The sequence below is a fragment of the Ambystoma mexicanum genome, chromosome 14, assembly GCF_040938575.1.
Source record: "Ambystoma mexicanum isolate Mex_15411 chromosome 14, UKY_AmexF1_1, whole genome shotgun sequence".
NCBI classification, from domain to species: domain Eukaryota; kingdom Metazoa; phylum Chordata; class Amphibia; order Caudata; family Ambystomatidae; genus Ambystoma; species Ambystoma mexicanum.
The window spans coordinates 431,946,525-431,968,468 of NC_090940.1; the positions used below are offsets into that span (position 1 = coordinate 431,946,525).

At 48.5% G+C, this 21,944-nt stretch overlaps 1 protein-coding gene across 2 annotated transcripts in view; it reads left to right on the forward strand.

Annotated features, from left to right (window-relative positions):
• The first annotated feature begins 10,471 nt into the window (after positions 1-10,471).
• LOC138526861 (acetyl-coenzyme A synthetase 2-like, mitochondrial) overlaps positions 10,472-21,944 on the forward strand; it is a 300,268-nt gene continuing 288,795 nt past the window's right edge. For both annotated transcript variants that reach the window (XM_069637614.1, XM_069637615.1), the window contains exons 1-2: positions 10,472-10,928; positions 19,592-19,688. In XM_069637614.1, the coding sequence (XP_069493715.1) occupies positions 10,616-10,928; positions 19,592-19,688 (410 nt within the window). In that variant the 5' untranslated portion in view covers positions 10,472-10,615. The remainder of the gene's footprint in view (positions 10,929-19,591; positions 19,689-21,944) is intronic.

Sequence of the window (21,944 nt, forward strand, 5' to 3'; positions counted from 1 at the left end):
AATCCCACTATCCCTGACTTTGAAAATTGTGATAACATTTAATTTTGGAAGGAAAAAAAACATGGTAGTGGTATTTTCTGTGTTGATAAGCACCCTTTTGTTTGGAGGTAGTGCTTGGAAGGATCACAGAGCTATTTTGATTGCCACAGGGTCTAACAAATGTATGTGTTGGGTCACCTTATGTGTTGAGTCGCCTGCTGCTGTGTCGCAAGCTCTTGACAATGGGCCGCCTCCCAACCAACCTGTAAAGCGTCATTGGTAATTGTTATCTGTACTTGCATATTGATGAAAGGTCTTTAGCATGTTTGACTTTGTCCACCATAGAAGTGTGTTCATCAGTTTGCGATACCGCCCCTAGATCGTTCCATCTGCCAGACAGCTGTAACCATTTGTCTGTAAACCATTGTTCCACTGGGCACATGTTGAGTTGTGCATATGGAACAATGAATATGCAGGAAGCCATCATGCCCAACAGTTTCATGACATTTCTATCCGTTATCTGACTTCAGACTTGGTGAAAGAGAATATGGGCTAATATTGCTTGCACGATTGTGAGAGTTGTGAGCTAGCGCTAGTTTTGTGTTTAAATTTGTTCAGCAGAATTGGTCTTTTTGTGACAGGGTGAGGTAGGACTTGGTTTTGTCAATTGAAACCCGGGTTGGCGCAGAAGATTTGTGGTATTTTGCATGCTCTGCAAGAAACCTGACGCTTTTGCTCCTGTTAATTAGCCAGTTGTCTAAATAAGGACACACAGGGGCTCATTAGGAGTGTTGCGGTAAGGCAACAATGGCGCTGGTAGTGCTACCGGCGCTGTTGATACCTTGCAGCAACATTCCGAGTATGCTCGCGGGTGCCGCTCTGGATGCCTGGTCAAACCAGTCGTGCAGAGCGGCACCCGCGAGCAGTACCAGATGGTAGCAATGGCCCCGTTATAAACGGGACCGTTGTTACCATCCTCCACATTCCCATTGAGCCCTATGGGGGCTCAAATGGGAATGGGGACGTACCGGGTCCCGGTCCCGCGAAAGGGAATTACCGGGCCCTCCAAGGTTGGAATGGCCCAGTAAGACCCCTTGTGCGGGACCCGGACCCAAGTTTGGGGGGCATGGCTGCCTCCAAACTCGTAATGAGGCCCACAGTCATATTTTTCAGGCATGGATGCACTGCCTGATGACCTGGGAGCATAGGAATATGAAAGTATGCATCTTCATATTCAAAATTTCCATATAATCCTGCTTTTTTGGGGAAGTGGGATTACTTTCTCAAGGGTGGTATTTGGCCGTTTACGGTTCAATATACTTGTTTCCTGTCTAAAACAGCCTTTTTGTTTTGTCTTTTTTGGGAACTAGAAAATAAAGCGAATACATGCCCAAGTTCACCTGAGGTTGTGGGGCTGCTTTGACGGCGCTCTTTTGCAGTAGTGGCTGGACTTCATTTTGAAGTCATTTCAAATGCTTCTGCAGCATTCTCTTTTTGCTCAGTGGAAGGTTGCACAGTGGTCCTGTTTGCGCGGCACGAACCCTGCCCCAATATGTTTAAGACCCACTTTCAGATGTGATCCCCTCCAATGCATCGGCGAACAATGTTATTCTTACCCATACTGGGAAAACATGGCAGGGCATGCACTTTGAGATCACTGGTTAGAGACCTCTACCTCTGGATCTGCTGATGTAAAGCACACAGGAGTAAGTGAAGGCGTGAGTTTGTTACAATGCAAACCAACCACTGGTAGATGCTTGGCTAGAGTGGCCTTAAGTTTGTCCCTAGGGCAGGCTCCAAAAGGTTAAGCGGTGTGTGGAGATGCCTCTCTGTTGGTAAGTGTTGCCTGGGTTCTGTCCGAAGGTCTTCAAAGTACCATGGTCTTTTTTTGCCCGTTCGAGGGCGACGTCTAATGATCTGCAGGGCCAGAAGGTACTGACCGAGTTCTCCATTGGTTCATCCGGTAGGATGGCTTTTGTGATCACTAGGTCCTGTTAACCAAGTATGGTGCTTGACGATAATTGTCCCTGCTACCTGGCAGATCATTATTTTGGCTACATCCAGGGCCTTCTTAATTACTGTGCTAGCAGTTTGTTTAGGCTCTCGTGGGATCTTTTGGAAAATCAGCTGTAGTTCAGCTTGTCTATCTTTCCCCAGCCGCTTTATACTCATCCCGCTTGGCTCTGTTGCACCTGGCCACAAGTGCAGTAGCATTATCTCTACCTATCCTCGAAGCAGCTGAAGTGGCAATCTTTCCACCAAATGAATGTACACTCCTCCTTTCTCTATCAGGGGCGGGGGGGGGGGTTCCTATTTGAGAGCGATGCATTGGCCCTTTCTGGGCCATTGTTACTGCCAGTGAGTCGGGTGCAGGGGGGCCACAGGGTGAAGGTTTGTATTTTTTCTCTAGCTGCGAGTTAACTGACAGGCTAAACTTGAGATGGTGCATCAGACTTTTGCAGGCAGACCCTTTTCCTGGGGTGGGGGGGCGGGGGCGGTTGAAGCGGGCAGCTGCCTGTGGAGCAGTAGTTAAACAACAAAAGGGGAAATCCACGTCAATAAACCGGTATGGTTACAAAATTAATTATCCTACAATTCGAATAGGCTTGTTCTTGTGCTCAAATTAGTCATCAAAAAGGGAAATGAAAAGAATACTGATGTGTCTCCAACTTGTCAATATTTATTATAGGTACTAGGTGTTTTTAAATCATTAATATGAAAAAAGAAAAAAGAAAATTATTAACAAGTGAACAAGTTGTTACAAAGGAAACATATTGATAATAACAAAAAAGGATAAATTGGTGAATCAAAGAATCAAAAGGTTACGTATTAGCATCCAGAGGTTGTATTTACCAACAAAAAGACACATTGAATAATTAAATCATCATGTGTGTACCCAGTAGTAGACCTAACTCTTACTAGGCTGGAGTGTCGGAGACCTAATTTTTGAAATCCTGACTCGTTGGTTATACAAGTGTGATGGTCTTGTTTGTATTCATGATCAAGGCCTGATCATGACTGATTTTGTTAGAATCCCAATCTGCCAACGTGTTTGCCAGTATGACCAGTGGCGTAACAGGGGCCCCCGCAGCCCCCGCGGTGCAGGGGGCCCCGCCAGCACATGTCCTGGGAGGGGCCCCCACTTATAGAAAAAAAATATATCTTTTTTTTGCAAAAAAAAATATTTTTTCTTTTTGAATTCCCTGTGCATTTATAAAGAAATTATTTCTGTAACAGAAATAATTTCTTTATGAAGTCAGAGTGATTTCAAAAAGAAACGATGGGCCTCATTACGGGTTTGGCGGCAACCATGCCATTGCTACCAGCAGGTTGCCACCAGACCTGTAATGATTCAACCGGCACCCGACTTCCCGGTAACATCGGGGGATTACAACCCCGACGGTCTGGGAAGTCAGGCGCCGGCAAATGGTAAATCCTCATTTCCATAAAGTCCTATCGGACTCTGTGGGAATGGGGACCAGCACCGTTGTTTACAGTCTGGCATAGTTGTAATGAGGCCCAATTTCTTTTTTAAGTGTTAGGGCTCCCCTCAACCCCATGATGTGTGCGTGTGTGAGTGTATGTTGAAAGGGTTCACACTTAAATGTATAGGTGGCTGTCTGTGCAAGTGTATGGTGAAAGGGTGCACACTTTAATATACAGGTGGCTGCCTGGGTGTGCCTGTATGGTGAAAGGGTGCACACTTAAATGTATGGATGGCTGGGTGTGTGTGCTTGCGTTCAGGGGCGGAAACAAAACCTACATTTCGGGGGCTAATCCTTCAAATGTTGGGAGGGGTGCCAACTTCATGGGCGGTGGGGGAGGGGCAAACTTATTTGTTTGGGTCATCTAATTTCTTTATGCTTTTTTATGAGACTATTCTAGTGCAGCTTCAATGTTAAAAGCCGTTAACTCTCTCCTTTAAGGTTTAAAGCACCCACTTATGGACTGCTGTGAGAATGAGTGGTCTCCTGTTCCCTCTCTACCCTTCCAATCACTCCCCTGGCATGCAAGTATTAAACCCACATCACGATTTCAATTGCCTAAAAAATGTGGCAATTGAATGCAGGTACTAACAGTGAATTGCTTTATGTTAGTAATTGGTGGGTTCTTGTTAACAGAGAAACCCAGGGGCCGTTTAACATCTGTGTCCTTTTCTGTCTGGCAACTGCTCTGAAGGTCAGCCAGGTCTGGTCAATTTAGCCCAAATTTCAGGGGGGGGGGTGGGTGCTGAACCCCAGTCAACTGAATGGTGTTGCACCAATACTTGTGTTTAATGCCTGTATTACTTATTGGTAATCTTCATTACTCCTAGCCCTATTCTTCCTCGTCCCAGTGTGTATGAGACAGTACTTGTGTATAAGGCACTCTGCCTCATACACAAGTACTGGGATGAGGTAGAGGTACATGGAAGTAATGCTTGATTTAGCTACATGTAATCTTCATTACTCCTAGTCCCACTCTTCCTCACCCCAGTACTTACCTATGAGGCAAGGAGCCTCAACCGTAAGCTCTGGGGCAAGGAAGAGGGACGTGGAGGTAATTCTGGGCCAAGGAGCTGATTTTGGAGGTTGGGGTGGAAGGCATGATATGTGGTATTAGTGGCTAGAGAGGCATTTTGGTGCAGCCAGTCTAGTCATTCCTCAGTTTGGTATGACTTTTTTTTAATGGGGCATTTATGATAAAGCAGTCCTGCTAAGTGAATTACCTGGCTAGACAGCCATTTGGGTGCTGCCAGTCAGCTGTTTCTTACTGCAGCATTGTATATTTTTCTGGGCATCTGTGATCAAATGATATGATATAAGTCATTTATAACGCACCTGCACACAAGTGTTTCTAGGCGCGACAAGACAAGGGATGGAAGATAGAGGGAGGACAAGACAAACAATCTTGCTAGGCCTTGTGTCATTCAGATCGTGCAAGTGCGATAACGAGAAGCGCAAGGGGAAAGGGAGGGGGGAAGTGCAAGGGAGAGGGGAGGGGAAAAACAGGGCAGCAATGCTCTGAGTAAGTGCTGTCAGGGCAGCACAGCTCTGGGTAGTGCAAGGTGAACAAGGGACTGTAGGGATACAGTTACAGCCCCTAAGTGCATGGTAGGACCAGAGGCAGTGCAAGGGTGACTGATCAAGAAAGAGTCTTGACTCAGTGAAACTCTGAGGGTAGCAAAGCAACCAGTCGGTACAGCAGACAGGTAGGTCAGGTAGGCCAGCAGGGGAGGGAGAGAGAGAAAGCAGAGAAGAGGAAAGTTTTGAGCTGCTTCCAGAACTTCGGGTGGTCCAGCTCAAGTTTGAGAGGGGCAGGGAGGCTATTACAGAGGGAGGCACCTGTAGAGGAGAGAAATCTACCCCCCACTCTCTTCCTGGAGAAGCGTCTAACCATTAGAGAGTTGTAGGTAGCTGAGCGAAGGGCTTGAGAAGGAAGATATTTTGGAAGAGAACGTTGGATGTAGTGCGGGCCCCGGGCCCAGAAAGCCTTGTGGACAATGCAAAGGGTCTTGAACTTGATACTTACAGCAACTGGGAGCCAGTGGAGAGATTTCAGGGCTGGAGAGATACAATCCCTGTGCTTGAGGCCAATGATAAGTCTTGCAGTCCTTTTCTGGATTAGTTGCAGGGGCTGGATAGTAGAGAAAGGCAGATTGAGAAAGAGGCTGTTCCAGTAGTCCAGCCTAGAGAGAACCAGGGCTCTGCAGACAGTGAGCTTCTGGGGGAAAGTGAGAAGGGAAGAGTCCCTTTGAGGAGAAGCAGCTGGTAGTGGGACTTCTTGGCAACGTCTGAGATGTGAGGAGAGAAAGAGAGTGGAGTCTAAGATAACACCAGTGTTGTTTGCCTCACAGGAAGGTGAAGGAAGAGGGCCCAAGGCGGGCGGCCAGAGTGAGAGAGGGAAAGCAGGGGCAGGAGTCCAAATGAGAAGGATCTCCATCTTACTGACATTAAGGAAGAGAGAGTTGGAGACACACCAATCCTGAATCGCGGATAGACAGTCGGGAATGAGCGAGAGTTAAGTGGAGTCTGAGGGGAGCCTGAAGGAAAGCGGAGTGTCATCTGCATAACACTGAAAGTTAGAGGAGAATGTAGAGGTCAGCAGGGTCAAAGGGGCCACTTAGAGGTTGAGAAACCAGAGTGAATGGATGGAGCGGGGAGAAGGGGACCAAGTTGGACCTGGGAGGGGCAGTCCAAGAGGAAGGAGGTCAGCCTCTCAAGGGCCTGATCCGTGATGCTCAGGTTCTCATGGAGTCGATTGATCAGGATGGCGTGGTTGACCGTGTCGAAAGCACAGGAAAGATCAAGGAGGATGAGGACAGAAGGAATGCTGGAATCAAGGTTAGAGAGCAGAACTTCACAGGTGTTCAGGACAGCAGTTTCCATGTCTCTGGCACTGAAGCCAGACTGATGGTCATGGAGACAACCAACAGATTCCGTGTGGAGAGTAAACTGGGAGATGGCCAGCTTTTTCAACAGTTTGCCCAGGAAAAGGGTGATGGAGATTGGGCGATAGTTTGCCGGGCAGGCAGGATCGGCAGAAAGCTTCTTGAGGACTGGGCGCATAAGAGAGTGATTAACGGGAGAGGGGAAAGAGTGATTACAGAAATCGGTCAAGGCTGGAGCTGGGGTGTCAATATGGTTCTTGATGGTTCTGGTGGAGCAGGAGAGCACCTGTTTGGATGACACTTTCATAGATCGGACTTGTCTAGATACCTCGTCAGGTGTTGTCAGAGAGAAAGAGGAGAAAGAAGGAATCGAGGTAGAGATGGCCAAAGGGGGGCCGAGAGAGGAAGAGGAAGAGGAGATGGAGGACAGGATGTCCTGAGTTTTAGCGTAGAAGTGAGATGACAGAGCCATACAGAGGGCCTGGGAGGGAACAGGAGATGTAAAGACCTCAGCAGGATTGACCAGTTCTTTTCAGATTTTAAAATGTTTGGCCGTGTTGTTAGAGGCCACAGAGACACAGGCTTGAATGTGTGTTCTATTCTTGATGAGTGTTATTGCTTCGACTGCCATTTTGGTGCAACCAGTCTAGATATGTCTAAATGTGGCCTGGCAATCTTTACTATATTGTTGTTACATGTCGACACTGTTCTACCTTGTGCAGCCAGTTGGACATGTTTTCATTCTGGCATGGCATTTTTAATAGCAAAGCTTTAATGTTTCTGTGCTCTGTTGGTGACTTGCATCTATTGGATTGGTGTTACCCTACAAAACAATTGCAAACACTCCGGCTTTTTAGCCAATTTTTCTCAGACAGTGTGCTGTATGTTATATTAAAACATATGTATATCTTTCTCCTAGTGCAGTGTGCGGCATATCCGTTCAGCAGCACGTTTGTGCGTATTGCGCAAGGGTGATAATCTAGACTGGCCCAGAGTGTGGCGCGACCCTTGATTTGTTGCTGAGTTGGGTGGCCCCCTCAGCATGGCTCGCAAGGGGGCCCCCACATCTTGTGTTACGCCACTGAGTATGACTAAATACAGATATATACAGTGGTTCTTAAATTGTTGAACAACTATTCATTCATGGAAAAGGAAAGAGGGTAATTGTGATGAGCACTATATCACGTTTCGGCTTGCAGGAATTGGCGGTATCAGTGTTCAGCCTTCCTCGGGGAGAGAGAACCACAGGGTCCCTCTAATTCAAACAGGGGTATATGCGGCGTGTGACCTTGAATCCCCAGTCTCAGAGATCATATGGACTGGCTGGGCTGGCGTAGACACATGTCAGTTTAAGCATTGGAGGTGGCAGTCAGTGTCCCTGCTGCGCCTTATGAGGGGTTCCTAAGGTATCTTGCTGGGTCCCTTAGGATGTTCATAGGTAAATTGCCAGCGAACGGTAGATGTGACCACCTGAAGGTAGTGCAGTCTTTATGTGGGGGGTGGCTCTCATCCATTGTGGACAGAATCCACAGGTTCAGGGCGTTTTGATAGAGATCAGCATGGATGAGTGCTGTGTAAAGATGCCATGATGGAAGTGGCACTTGGGTGTCGAATTCAAGGCAGCAGGTGGCTCTGCAGTCATATTCGCAAAGCGCATACAGCCTGTGAAGCAGAGCTAATTAGCTCAGGGAATGGGGTGGCAGGAAGGGTCCCAGCCCCAGACAGCTGCCTCTGAACTAGCCACCGCTGCGCAGGCGCAGGGTGTGTGTCTCCAGAGCAATACGGAAAAGGCATTCCGCATATTCTGTACTGCTCTGGAGACACACACCGTGGGCCCACGCGCTTTGTGCTGACAGCCTTTAAAGTGGGGGCAATTAATAAGTGATGGCTCATTCAACAAGCCATGGTTTTCTAAACGGTATGTGAAACATATCAGTGTTCAGCACTAAACATGGGGCATTTTTATTTCATAGGCCAGCACAAAGCATCAGTTAGCTGACCAAATCTATTCATTCTTCCACGAGAATTAATGTGCTACACAGAAAAGGTTTTAAATATAGGGCTCATTAAGAGTTTGGCGCTGTAGGTTAAATGTGTTGGTATTACCATATACCGCTGCGTTAACACACCACCCAACTGTAGATAGGGAGGAAACTTAATTCCCAAGCTATGAAATGGAGGTAAATCTGCCAAGTTTCCACCCAATTTTGGTGAAATTACCACTGCAGTAATTCCACCGAAATCCCCTACTGAGTCTAATGGACTCAAATAAATGGGGACTAACACCACCGACCACCACTTGTAATCCAGCTTTATTACCACCAGACCAAGTAGCGGTAACAGTAATGCAGTTTGGTGGTATCTAGGCAGATTTACTGCCCAGATACCACCAAGCTCGTAATGAGCCCCTATATATGTTCTTTATTTTCATGTCTTTTTATTTTATACACCAAAACTATTTGTGTATTACTTTTTGGTTACACATGGTGCATGCCTGGTATGGGTAACTGGCATTTTCTTGCTTAAGTCTTCGAGTGGCTGCTTTGGGAGAAGGACTAAATGCATCCACTCAGCATCAAAGGTCTTTTCAGTTTCTGAACAAGTCAGCCACTGCCTAGTGCACACCAGATGTGACTTGGCACCTTGATTAGAAAAGCAGGGGTCATTGTGTGTCACCAGGCAGACAGCAGGTCAATGCAGCAATGAAGTGTGTGCTGCACAAGCCACGCCACCACACCATGCTGGGTAATGTCCCTAGTGCACCACGGTGGCTAGAAACTATCCTGCTTGTAGAGTGGGGGGTGGGGGACTTCAGAAGGGGAGATATAGGGTTGAGTAAGGGGGGGCATTGATTAGTGAGACATACACACACACTTTTTTTAAATTCTAGGGTGAGACAAGGGCAGAGTTGGGTTTGGCAGGCAGCGAGCAGAACAATATCTGGGCCTATTTTGAAATGTAGGCAGGTCTGTCACAGGTGCCAGGCAGGGGGGCCTTGGCCGACTAGGTTCCCTGCCAACCCCAGGTTCCCCCGCCTCTTCTCCTGTGAGTGCAGTTCATATCAGTGCAACTCTCCAAAAACTCTGTGAACCAGGGGAGGGGATCCGGCTGGCAGCCAGAAACTGCCGTACACCAGCGAGGCGTAGGGTTACAGCCCCGGGGTGGGGGGCGGGGGGGGGGCGAAGCACGTGGACTGAAGACGCACACACAGCGGACCGCTAAAGGGGGGGGGGGGGGTAATGAGACAGTCAAACTCCACCCAGGAATAGGAGACAGTCTGGCCGAGTAACACGACGACTCCGTCGAGGAACCGACGGAGGCACACAACTAGGAGAATGTAACTTCCACAAGAGACAGCCGAACTTCACCGAGGAACATATAGACAACTAAGAGAGCCCCACTGCAAGAGACAACCGAATTCTACCGAGGAACAGTCTTACGGCCTAAAGAGGCCCATTGCAAGAGACTGCCTGACTCCACTCACCGGGAAGCCCCCTCCCCTCCCCCAGACCACACCTATCTGTGCGTGCCGCTCTGCAGCGCTGTGATGCTCTCTCTGCAAGAGAGCGCCCGACTTCACCGAGAAATTGCAGCTGCAGAGACGCCTACTGCTAAACGGGGCCGTCTTTTCCAGAGACCACTCAAGCCCTCTAACGAATGTACTCACTCAGCTTAAAGACTGAGTCCGCCTGCAACTCAACCGTGAACCTTCCCCGCGGGGGTCCGGTCCAAAGCTACAGCTGCGAGACACGAGAACACCGCCAATACCCCTCCCACGCACGCTGCCCCCTCCCCTCGGATCCCCAGGCAGCACACACTCCAGTGCATGCCGGCGGGAGAGAGCGCACCCTCACTCGCCTTGAGAAATTGAGGCAGTCTACCCACTGCAGAACGCTCTGAGGGAGAGGGACTGTCCCGCAGGAGTAGCCATGTGGGGTGATGGCTGCACTCGCCAGGCGCTGTAGTCACGCACGCACGCACGCACGCACGCACCCCTGCAGGGGGCAGGTTGGATCGTGGCACCCAGCATTGAGCCGCCCCGGGGGAACTCGGAGTTCTTTCTGTAGGGTGACATGCTGCTTTCCGATTGGCTCACAGCGCTTGAATGACTTGATAAACACGCCGAGCAATCCCAGAGGAGTGCACGGTACACACCCAGCTCATTTGCGTACGGGCGAACAGCTGGAAAGGCGATGAGTTAGCGGCATCTGACGCTCGTGGGGCAAAGGCCTTTCTTTCGCGCCTAACTTTGAGGAACGCTGAGGTATGGCCTTGGCAATGCAAGGGTTCCGCTGCCTCAGAGCGCTGCCTCAGAGGCTCAGGGGGCGCATGTCAGCTCTGGGGACCCGGGACTGGAGTGGGGGTCCCATAACCGCATATATGCCCGAGGCAGCCTCCTTCCCGGAGGTGGTGGACCCCCAAAGTCTATACAAGATGTCCGTGGAGCAGACGGGGCCATTCTGGGAGGCCCTGGCCCGGAGCCGTCTAATGTGGCAGACCCCCTTCCAGGCCGTGCAGGAGGGGGACCTCAGCAGTGGCCAGGCCAAGTGGTTCCTAGGGGGGCAGCTGAACGTGTCAGGTAAGGAACGAAGCACTTCATAGCCAATCCCAGCAGTGGAAACTGGGGAGACTGGGTTGGCTTTAAGCAAGAGACCTGAACAGGGGGGGCATTCAACAACTGCGAGAAGGCCATGTGGCAGAGAGAGGCAGGTTTAAAGTGGAGAGGGGCACACTGGGAGATGGTTGGTGCGCCCTGAAGGTGCAGTGGGGAGGCCCGTGGGGAGGTCTGGAAGGATTCTGGGGGCCGCTGGGAGGATTATAATAACTTTTGTGAATGGTGGAGACCACATTGTAGCAGATGCAACTACCAATTGTAGAATGAGGTAGCAGATGGACACTGTGGCAGATTACAGCGATGGGTGGACAGTAGTAGATGAAGCTAGTGGAGAGATTGTGGTAAAATGGAGGGGTGGAAAGTCAGTGGTAAATTGTGATTGCACAGGAGAAAGTTGTACATTCAAGTGACAGACACACAGTATTTGATTGTGGGGTAGAGAGCCAGTATCCGATTTAAGAGTTGGTAAGAAAGTGGTAAGTTAAAAAGGCAATGGAATGCTTTATTTAAACACATGTGCCGGCACGAGTTTCGACCCGATCTTCCTCAATAGACCGCCGTAACTGCCCATCTCTTTGCAGTGTTCTCACTGGAAAAATAATTTATCAAACAGAATCTACATACTGGAGCTCACACTCTACCTACACTCTTCTCGCTCTCTAAACACACACCTTGAAAAAGGCCCCTGTCGGGTCGAAACACGCGTTGGCACGTGTTTAATTAAACCGCACTAAATTCAACAAGCAACACAACTCTATCCATTTACTTATAAGCTCAATGGTACATACGGGTACTAGCAACATCCTTGAGCCAGCGCCTGGTTTGAGTGTGGTTCTCCACCAACATCTACTAGTGTTCTCTTAAGGCTGTGGAGATATAGTGGTAGTTTAGGATGTGGGGGGTTAGCAGTTTCTTGTGGGGGGTTAGCAGTTTCTTGAGGTGGTGCAGGCCCAGTGATGGGTTAAGATGGAGGTGAGTTAGTGGTAGCTTGAGACTGTGGAGTGGTAGGTTAGGATGAAGGTGAGCTAGTGGTATCTTGAGGCTGTAGACTGTGGAGTGGCAGTGATAGGTTAAGATGAAGGTGAGTTAGTGGTATCTTGAGAGTGTGGAGTGTCAGTGGTAGGTTAGAATGAATATGACCTGGTGGTATCTTGAGACTGTGGAGTGGGAGTTTAGGATTAAGGTGAGCTAGTGGTAGCTTGAGACTGTGGAGTGGCAATGCTGGTTAGGATGAAGGTGAGTTAGTGGTAGCTTGAGACTGTGGAGTGGTAGGTTAGGATGAAGGTGAGCTAGTGGTATCTTGAGGCTGTAGACTGTGGAGTGGCAGTGATATGTTAAGATGAAGGTGAGTTAGTGGTATCTTGAGAGTGTGGAGTGTCAGTGGTAGGTTAGAATGAATATGACCTGGTGGTATCTTGAGACTGTGGAGTGGGAGTTTAGGATTAAGGTGAGCTAGTGGTAGCTTGAGACTGTGGAGTGGCAGTGCTGGTTGGGATGAAGGTGAGCTAGTGGTAGCTTGAGACTGTGGAGTGTTAGGTTAGGATGAAGGTGAGCTAGTGGTATCTTGAGGCTGTAGACTGTGGAGAGGCAGTGGTAGGTTAGGATGAAGGTGACCTGGTGGTATCTTGAGAGTCTGGAGTGGCAATGGCAGGTTAGGGTGAAGGTGAGCTAGTGGTAGCTTGAGACTGTGGAGTGGCAGTGGTAGGTTAGGGTGAAGGTGACCTGGTGGTATCTTGAGTGTGTGGAGTGGCAGTGCTGGTTAGGATGAAGGTGAGCTAGTGGTATCTTGAGGCTGTAGACTGCGGAGTGGCAGTGGTAGGTTAGGATGAAGGTGACCTGGTGGTATCTTGAGAGTGTGGAGTGGCAGGTTAGGGTGAAGGTGACCTGGTGGTAGCTTGAAAGTGTTGAGTGGCAGTGGTAGGTTAGGATGAAGGTGACTGGTGGTAGCTTGAGAGTGTGGAGAGGCAGTGGTAGGTTAGGGTGAAGGTGAGCTAGTGGTAGCTTGAGACTGTGGAGTGGCAGTGGTAGGTTAGGATGAAGGTGACCTGGTGGTAGCCTGAGAGTGTGGAGTGGCACTGCTGGTTAGGATGAAGCTGAGCTAGTGGTAGCTTGAGGCTGTAGACTGTGGAGTGGCAGTGGTAGGTTAGGGTGAAGGTGACCTGGTGGTAGCTTGAGAGTGTGGAGTGGCAGTGCTGGTTAGGATGAAGTTGAGCTAGTGGTAGCTTGAGACTGTGGAGTGATAAGTTAGGATGAAGGTGAGCTAGTGGTATCTTGAGTCTGTAGACTGTGGAGTGGCAGTGGTAGGTTAGGATGAAGGTGAACTAGTGGTAGCTTGAGTGTGGAGTGGCAGGTTAGGATGAAGGTGGCTTGGTGGTAGCTTGAGAGTGTGGAGAGGCAGTGGTAGGTTAGGATGAAGGTGGCCTGGTGGTAGCTTGAGAGTGTGGAGTGGCAGTGGTAGTTTAGGATGAAGGTGGCCTGGTGGTAGCTTGAGAGTGTGGAGTGGCAGTGGTAGTTTAGGATGAAGGTGACCTGGTGGTAGCTTGAGAGTGTGGAGTGGCAGTGCTGGTTAGGATGAAGCTGAGCTAGTGGTAGCTTGAGACTGTCGAGTGGTAAGTTAGGATGAAGGTGAGCTAGTGGTATCTTGAGGCTATAGGCTGTGGAGTGGCAGTGGTAGGTTAGGATGAAGGTGACCTGGTGGTAGCTTGAGAGTGTGGAGTGGCAGTGGTAGTTTAGGATGAAGGTGGCCTGGTGGTAGCTTGAGTGTGGAGTGGCAGTGGTAGTTTAGGATGAAGGTGACCTGGTGGTAGCTTGAGAGTGTGGAGTGGCAGTGCTGGTTAGGATGAAGCTGAGCTAGTGGTAGCTTGAGACTGTCGAGTGGTAAGTTAGGATGAAGGTGAGCTAGTGGTATCTTGGGGCTATAGGCTGTGGAGTGGCAGTGGTAGGTTAGGATGAAGGTGACCTGGTGGTAGCTTGAGAGTGTGGAGTGGCAGTGGTAGGTTAGGATGAAGGTGAGTTAGTGGTAGCTTGAGACTGTGGAGTGGTAGGCTAGGATGAATGTGAGCTAGTGGTATCCTGAGACTGTGGAGTGGTAGGTTAGGATGAAGGTGAGCTAGTATTATCTTGAGGCTGTAGACTGTGGAGTGACAGTGGTAGGTTAGGATGAAGGTGACCTGGTGGTAGCTTGAGAGTGTGGAGTGGCAGGTTAGGATGAAGGTGACCTGGTGGTAGCTTGAGAGTGTGGAGTGGCAGGTTAGGATGAAGATGAGCTAGTGGTAGCTTGAGACTGTGGAGTGGTAGGCTAGGATGAATGTGAGCTAGTGGTATCCTGAGACTGTGGAGTGGTAGGTTAGGATGAAGGTGAGCTAGTGGTAGCTTGAGACTGTTGAGTGGCAATGGTAGGTTAGAATGAAGGTGAACTAGTGGTATCTTGAGATGATGGAGTGGCAGTGGCAGGTTAGGATGGAGGACAGCTAGTGGATACCCAAGTGTTAGTGGTACAATAATAGCTTAGGATTGAGGTGAACATATTTGGGCTGTGGGTGGCAATGGTAAATTAGGATGGAGGAGAGCGAGCAGTCTCTTGGTGTGGTAGAGGTACAGTGGTAGGTAGGTTAGGATGGAGGAGAGCTAGTAGGGTCTTGGGGTGGTAGAGGTACAGTGGTAGGTAGGTTAGGATGGAGGAGAGCGAGCAGTCTCTTGGTGTGGTAGAGGTACAGTGGTAGGTAGGTTAGGATGGAGGAGAGCGAGCAGTCTCTTGGTGTGGTAGAGGTACAGTGGTAGGTAGGTTAGGATGGAGGAGAGCGAGCACTCTCTTGGGGTGGTAGAGGTACAGTGGTAGGTAGGTTAGGATGGAGGAGAGCTAGTAGGGTCTTGGGGTGGTAGAGGTACAGTGGTAGGTAGGTTAGGATGGAGGAGAGCTAGTAGGGTCTTGGGGTGGTAGAGGTACAGTGGTAGGTAGGTTAGGATGGAGGAGAGCTAGTGGGGTCGTGGGGTGGTAGAGGTACAGTGGTAGGTAGGTTAGGATGGAGGAGAGCTAGTGGGGTCGTGGGGTGGTAGAGGTACAGTGGTAGGTAGGTTAGGATGGAGGAGAGCTAGTGGGGTCTTGGGGTGGTAGAGGTACAGTGGTAGGTAGGTTAGGATGGAGGAGAGCTAGTAGGGTCTTGGGGTGGTAGAGGTACAGTGGTAGGTAGGTTAGGATGGAGGAGAGCTAGTGGGGTCGTGGGGTGGTAGAGGTACAGTGGTAGGTAGGTTAGGATGGAGGAGAGCTAGTGGGGTCGTGGGGTGGTAGAGGTACAGTGGTAGGTAGATTAGGATGGAGGAGAGCTAGTGGGGTCGTGGGGTGGTAGAGGTACAGTGGTGGGTAGATTTGGATGAAGGAGAGCTAGTGGGGTCTTGAGGTGGCCACGGTACAGTGGTACTAATGGAGGGAAGACACTAGTGGTATCTTGAATTATTTTGGAGATAGAAATAGGTATGGTGGGATGCAAGATAATCATGGCTTGAGGTGCTGACAGCACTGTGGTATGTTAGCATGTGTTCGAGCTAGTGGTATCTTGATGTGGTGTAGTGGTATGATAGGATTGGTAGAGCGTGTGGTATAGTGGGGTGGTGTAGGGGTATGCTCGGATGTAGGAGAGCTAGTAGCATCTTGAGGTGGTCTTGTGGTATGTTAGTATGTGTTCGAGCTAGTGGTATCTTGAGATGGTTTTAGTGGTATGTTAGGATTGGGAGAGTGTGTGGTATCTTGGGGTGGTGCAGTGGTATGCTATGATGTAGGAGAGCTAATAGCATCTTGAGGTGGTGTTCGGTATGTTAGGATGTGTGAGAGCTGGTGGTATTTTGAGGTGGTGTAGTGGTATGTTAGGATGTGGGAGACCCCGTGGTATCTTGAGATAGTGTAGTGGCATGTTAGGGTGTGGAAGAGCTAGTGGCATGTTGAGGTGGTGTAGTGGTATGTTAGGATGTGGGAGAGCTGGTGGTATTTTGAGGTGGTGTAGTGGTATGTTAGGATGTGGGAGGGAAGGTGGTATCTTTAGGTGGTGTAGTGGTATGTTAGGATGCGGGAGAGCTAGTGGCATCTTGAGGTGGTGTTGTGGTATGTTAGGAGGTGGGAGAGCTGGTGGTATCTTGAGGTGGTGTTGTGACATGTTAGGCTGTGGACGAGTTAGTGGCATCCTGAGGTGGTGTTGCATGTTAGAATGTGGGAGAGCTGGTAGTATCTTTAGGCGGTGTAGTGGTATGTTAGGATGTGGGAGAGCTGGTGGTATTTTGAGGTGGTGTAGTGGTATGTTAGGATGTGGGAGGGAAGGTGGTATCTTTAGGTGGTGTAGTGGTATGTTAGGATGCGGGAGAGCTAGTGGCATCTTGAGGTGGTGTTGTGGTATGTTAGGAGGTGGGAGAGCTGGTGGTATCTTGAGGTGGTGTTGTGACATGTTAGGCTGTGGATGAGTTAGTGGCATCCTTAGGTGGTGTTGCATGTTAGAATGTGGGAGAGCTGGTAGTATCTTTAGGCGGTGTAGTGGTATGTTAGGATGTGGGAGAGCTGGTAGTATCTTTAGGCGGTGTAGTGGGATGTTAGGATATGTGAGAGCTAGTGGCCTCTTGAGGTGATGCAGTGGTATTTTGGGATTGGGAGAGTTAGTGGCATCTTGAGGTGGTGTTGTGGTGTGTTAGGAGGTGGGATAGCTGTTGGTATCTTGCGGTGGTGTAGTGATATATTAGGATGTGTGAGAGCTAGTGGAATTTTGAGGTGGTGTAGTGGTATGTTAGGATGTGTGAGAGCTAGTGGAATTTTGAGGTGGTGTAGTGATATGTTAGGATGTGTGAGAGCTAGTGGAATTTTGAGGTGGTGTTGTGGTATTTTAGGAGGTGGGAGAGCTGGTGGTATCTTGAGGTGGTGTTGTGGTATTTTAGGAGGTGGGAGAGCTGGTGGTATCTTGAGGTGGTGTTGTGGCATGTTAGGATGTGTGAGAGCTAGTGACATCCTGAGGTGGTGTTGTGGCATGTTTGGATGTGGACGAGTTAGTGGCATCTTGAGGTGGTGTTGTGGTATTTTAGGAGGTGGGAGAGCTGGTGGTATCTTGAGGTGGTGTTGTGGCATGTTAGGATGTGGACGAGTGAGTGGCATCCTGAGGTGGTGTTGCATGTTAGAATGTGGGAGAGCTGGTAGTATCTTTAGGCGGTGTAGTGGGATGTTAGGATATGTGAGAGCTAGTGGCCTCTTGAGGTGATGAAGTGGTATTTTGGGATTGGGAGAGTTCGTGGAATCTTGAGGTGATGTTGTGGTGTGTTAGGAGGTGGGAGAGCTGGTGGTATTTTGAGGTGGTGTAGTGGTATGGTAGGATGGGTGGGACCTAGTGCTATCTTGGGGTGGTGTTTTGGTATATTACAATGTGGGAGAGCTGGTGGTATCATTAGGTGAAGTAGTGGTATGTTAGGATGTGGGCGAGTTAGTGGCATCTTGAGGTGGTGTTGTGGTGTGTTAGGAGGTGGGATAGCTGTTGGTATCTTGCGGTGGTGTAGTGATATATTAGGATGTGTGAGAGCTAGTGGAATTTTGAGGTGGTGTAGTGATATGTTAGGATGTAGGAGTGCTAGTTGTACATCTGAACAGTGAAGCGACAGTGCTAGTGTAAGATGATGGAAGACAGATAATTGTATGTTTAGACGCTGGAGGTACATTGGTTATGTTATGCGCTATATATATATATATATATATATATATATATATATATATATATATATAGCATAATACATTTGTTTGAAAGGTTCAATATTTTGAACCAACCAAATAAAAAAAGGGCATCAACGCACTAGGCAAAACAACTGAGTTCACAGAATGCAGGAGAAGAAAGGAAAACACAGATGAATTAATACACTGGAAAAAGTAGAGTCTTCAGCTGGCGTCAAAGGGCAAGATGGTCCTGAACCGGGGCGCAAAGAGGTGGGCTAGAACAGCAGAACTGGTCTTGAGGCGGTGGAGGTGCAGGGGTAGGTTAAGAAAGTGGAGAGCAATAGGAATATTGTGGTGATGGAGAGACACGTGTGGTAAGAAGTACAAAAGCTAGTGGTTTGGAGTTGGTGGAGGTACAGTGAAAGATGGGGGAGTGGTAGCTTTATGTTCCGGTGGTGGAGAGACAGTGGTAGATTAGGATGCAGATCTTCAGCTGGTGAAAATGACAGCTGTGTTGGAATTCGTGAAAGCATGGCACGGCATCACAAGAGATGTTGGATTCAACGCGGGTGATGAAGAGAAGAGAGTAGAAAGAACGTGTGGTAAGTGATGGTTGAACAATAGTGAGGGGTGGCAGAAGACAGCGCGGAAAGGAGGCGGCAGAAGCGGGCACTGTGGTTGCTTGCGGGTGAAGTGATGTTTTAGTATTGGGGCCGTGGGGAGTGGGGGTGTGGAATTGATAGCGGGGTAGCAGATGCCGCGGGTGCTTTAGATAGAGCGAGCCGAAAATAGAGGAGTCGCTGTTTCACGTGGACACTGACCTGGTGGCAGGAAAGCCAGGGACGTCATTTGACCAAAATGCCAGGGGTAGCAGAAGTGACATCACACGACCATTGACAACATCACAGGAAGTGATGTCATTTGACCCCGCCCCGAAGTGCTATCGCGGGTAGCGATGGAACGCATTTCACCCTTTGACAAAACAGGAAGTGGCATCACATAGCATTATACACTACGAAAAATATAGTTACGATATCACTATGTGATGTACATTTCATGCAAGAATGGACCGTCATATGTATCATTAAGATCAGTGTGTGTAGGCCCATATTACCAAATTACTGTGAATGCAAGCAGACGTCCATGACCAAATGATAATGATGTGTTGTTATATAGCACTTACGCCTAAGCGCTTTATATCGAACCAATATCACCCAACCTGTGTTGGTACTCATTTATCGACCTCAGAAGGATGAAAGGCTGAGTGAGGCATTTAAGAACTGACTAAATCAGTGACTCACCCCCTGAAGTGTGCCTAAAATAAACCTTTAATGAGCCTAGCAATTATTGTATAGAATTCCAGAAAGACACATTATTTGGTATTCCTATTCTTTCTTATTTAGGGTCAGTGCTGAAAGTGTTAGACTTGTGTCACTCCTTTTATTTTTTTATTTTTCTTCTTTTTTTTTTTTTTTAAGGGGCCAGAACAAGAACGACAGCCAACCCAGAAGTAAAGAGCAGGAGTTTGGATTACAAAAAAAAAAAATTTTTTTTTTTTTTTTTTAGAGGTCGCAAGGGAGACCTCAGAGGTCGCAGTTGCGACCTCTACATGACGTCCCTGAGGAAAGCTGGGATGGGTCTTGGCATAGGCAGCAATCTCATACAACAAAAGACATTCGCACCCGAGGGATGGTACATTGTATGCATGCCCTTTTTGAATCTGCTATTAGTGGGGTCATTGAGCAGTCTCGCAAGAGACACTCTAATGGCATGTTGAATGCCCAGAGAGGATGGAATTCAGTTGTCAAAGGGGCAGCACGCACCTTGAGACACTTGGACACATGTTTCCATCTAGAGGGCAAAGGCGTTTGTTTGCGGCCCACTGCCAGAGGGCTGAGGTGCACCTCTGCCCAGGATGGTAACAACATGTCTCCTCTTTCCTCTTTCCTCACAGTCAACTGCCTGGACCGACACGTTCACGCATCCCCAGACAAAGTGGCTCTGATCTGGGAGAAGGATGAGCCGGGCCACGAGGAGCACATTTCATACAGGTGAGTGGGCGTCTATCCACGTACGTCTCCGTGCGCATGCGCCCGCATGTTCCCGCCAGAGAAAGTCAACACATTTCAGTGAGGGCCTGCCCACGCGTCAGTAATGATACACCCACGCCACGTGTATCTGAGAGTGTAACCAAGTGTCGGTGACAGTGGGCCTACATGTGACTGTGAGGGTGTACCCACGTATCAATGTCCATGTACCTACAAAGAATTGCACAGTATCGGCCTGTCACTGAGGGTGCGTGTAGCTCATTGGAGGCAGTAGGGCCTTGGGGTTTCCCCAACCAAGGGAATTTCACGAATTCTGGAAAACGGGGGCATTTTATATCACAACTCCCCAAAGAAACTGGAAACGCAGCCTTGAGATTTCCAGGGAATTCTGAAACGGGATGAAATGTTGCATTTTGTCTAAGGGCAAATCTGCCATATTACCCAAGAGCATTTTTGCGCACATCTGCAAATCATCGCTATGCCCATCAGAAACGTGTGCACCCAATAAAAACACTACATACAGCGTAGAGGCATCTTTGTGCCGCAAACGTCTCGGGAGGATAGCTCAGGGGCAACGTGCTCGCCTTGGAAGCACGACACGGAGAAACCAAGGTTCGATCCCCGGGTCCGCGCTTAGAAACCTCTGGCTATTAAGCGCGTTATGAATAACCTATCACATTTTCTCACTTTCCTGTTGCATGGCCAGTCTCTGGGAACTTGAGTCAATTCGCCTTGCCTTACCCAGCCTGCAGGAACTTTTATCAGGGGAGACCTTTGGCACTACCAGCTGGTATTTTAGCTACCAAAACTATCTGTAACCATTGCGCACAACTCAAGGCCACCATGCAGCCAGTCAATCTCAACACACTTAAAATACCTTCCTCCAACTAAGGATGGGCCGCCCTTTCTCCTGATTCTACTTTCCTTTCCTACAAATCACTTGCCTACATCCAGGCTTACTTTGTGTTATTTTACCCTAAGTTTCCTACCCTACTTTCTTCCATTTTGTTCACTTATTCTCCCCCAATTTACCCTTTCTTTCCTTCACTTTCCCTTCTTCCTCTCTTTCCACAGACTACCTCCTGGATTTAACATCCAGGGCGGGGTCCAATTCGCTCACCCACTGCCAATGACTCCGCCCACGAAGGTGGTGACTCGCGCAGTATAAAAGCCAAATAACATAACATAATATAACTGACTCAGGGCTGATGGGAGTGTGCCAGTGCCCCACTGGGAAACATGCCAGTCCTATTTTGTATTCCAGTAGAAATTGCAGGAGTTTTATGTTAGGGTACATGATCACACCCATTAAAAATTGTGTGCCAGAAGAGATAATGGAAATCACTGTTCATGTGTTATTTAATGAAACACAATCCGAATTTACCACCAAATACCATACAATTGGAGTTGTGAATATATGCCAGTCTGCTTCCACCACATGCCAGTGTACTTGCATTGTGTAGGGCTGACAAGTGTGCAGCCAAAATATGCATGCATTTAACTCAGAAAGCCACTCCGCCAGTTTCACGTAAGTGAAATTTACATTGCCCTAGTTATGCAAACATTGCTGCCCAGTTTCTATATTCCTCCCAGAAGATCACCATGAGAACTTAACACTGCCTCCATAGAAGTGTCTACCCAACATTACAATGCCATCTTCTGTAATGCCCACAGCAGTTTCACATTGCCCACAGAAAATTGCCCTACTAGGGTCAGTATTACAGTGCTGTTTTCTGCATTACCAATGGAGTTTCATGTTGCCCAAGGTGAGGAAATACTGTTAGGCCAGTTCGTTTTTACTTTGTCCCCAGAAAAGTACCATGCCAATTTCACATTACCTCACACTTTCAAATGTTTCCCTGTAATGTACATCCTGCTACTTTCTACATTTCCTAAGCTGAATTACGCTTGAAGTTTCACATTGTCTCCTGAAAATTGCTGTGCCCGTTTTAAAAGTACCATGTCAGTTTCGCTTTGTCCTCTTAAAGAAATGTCATCAAGAAAGTTACTATGTTTTCACACAAATAATTGCAATGTCAGTCTCTCATTCCACAGAGGTTTCCTCTCCACCCACCGCATGCCAGGTTTTGCCGCATTCACTCAACTTCACATTGCCCCATCTAAGCACATAAAGTCAGGTCAATTTCCTCATTTGACCCCGAAAACTGGCATGCCAATGACACTGGGGACTTGGTGAAATGCCATAACAGTTATCACATGCCATTTCAGTTCTACATTGACCATGTAGAATGATTGTGG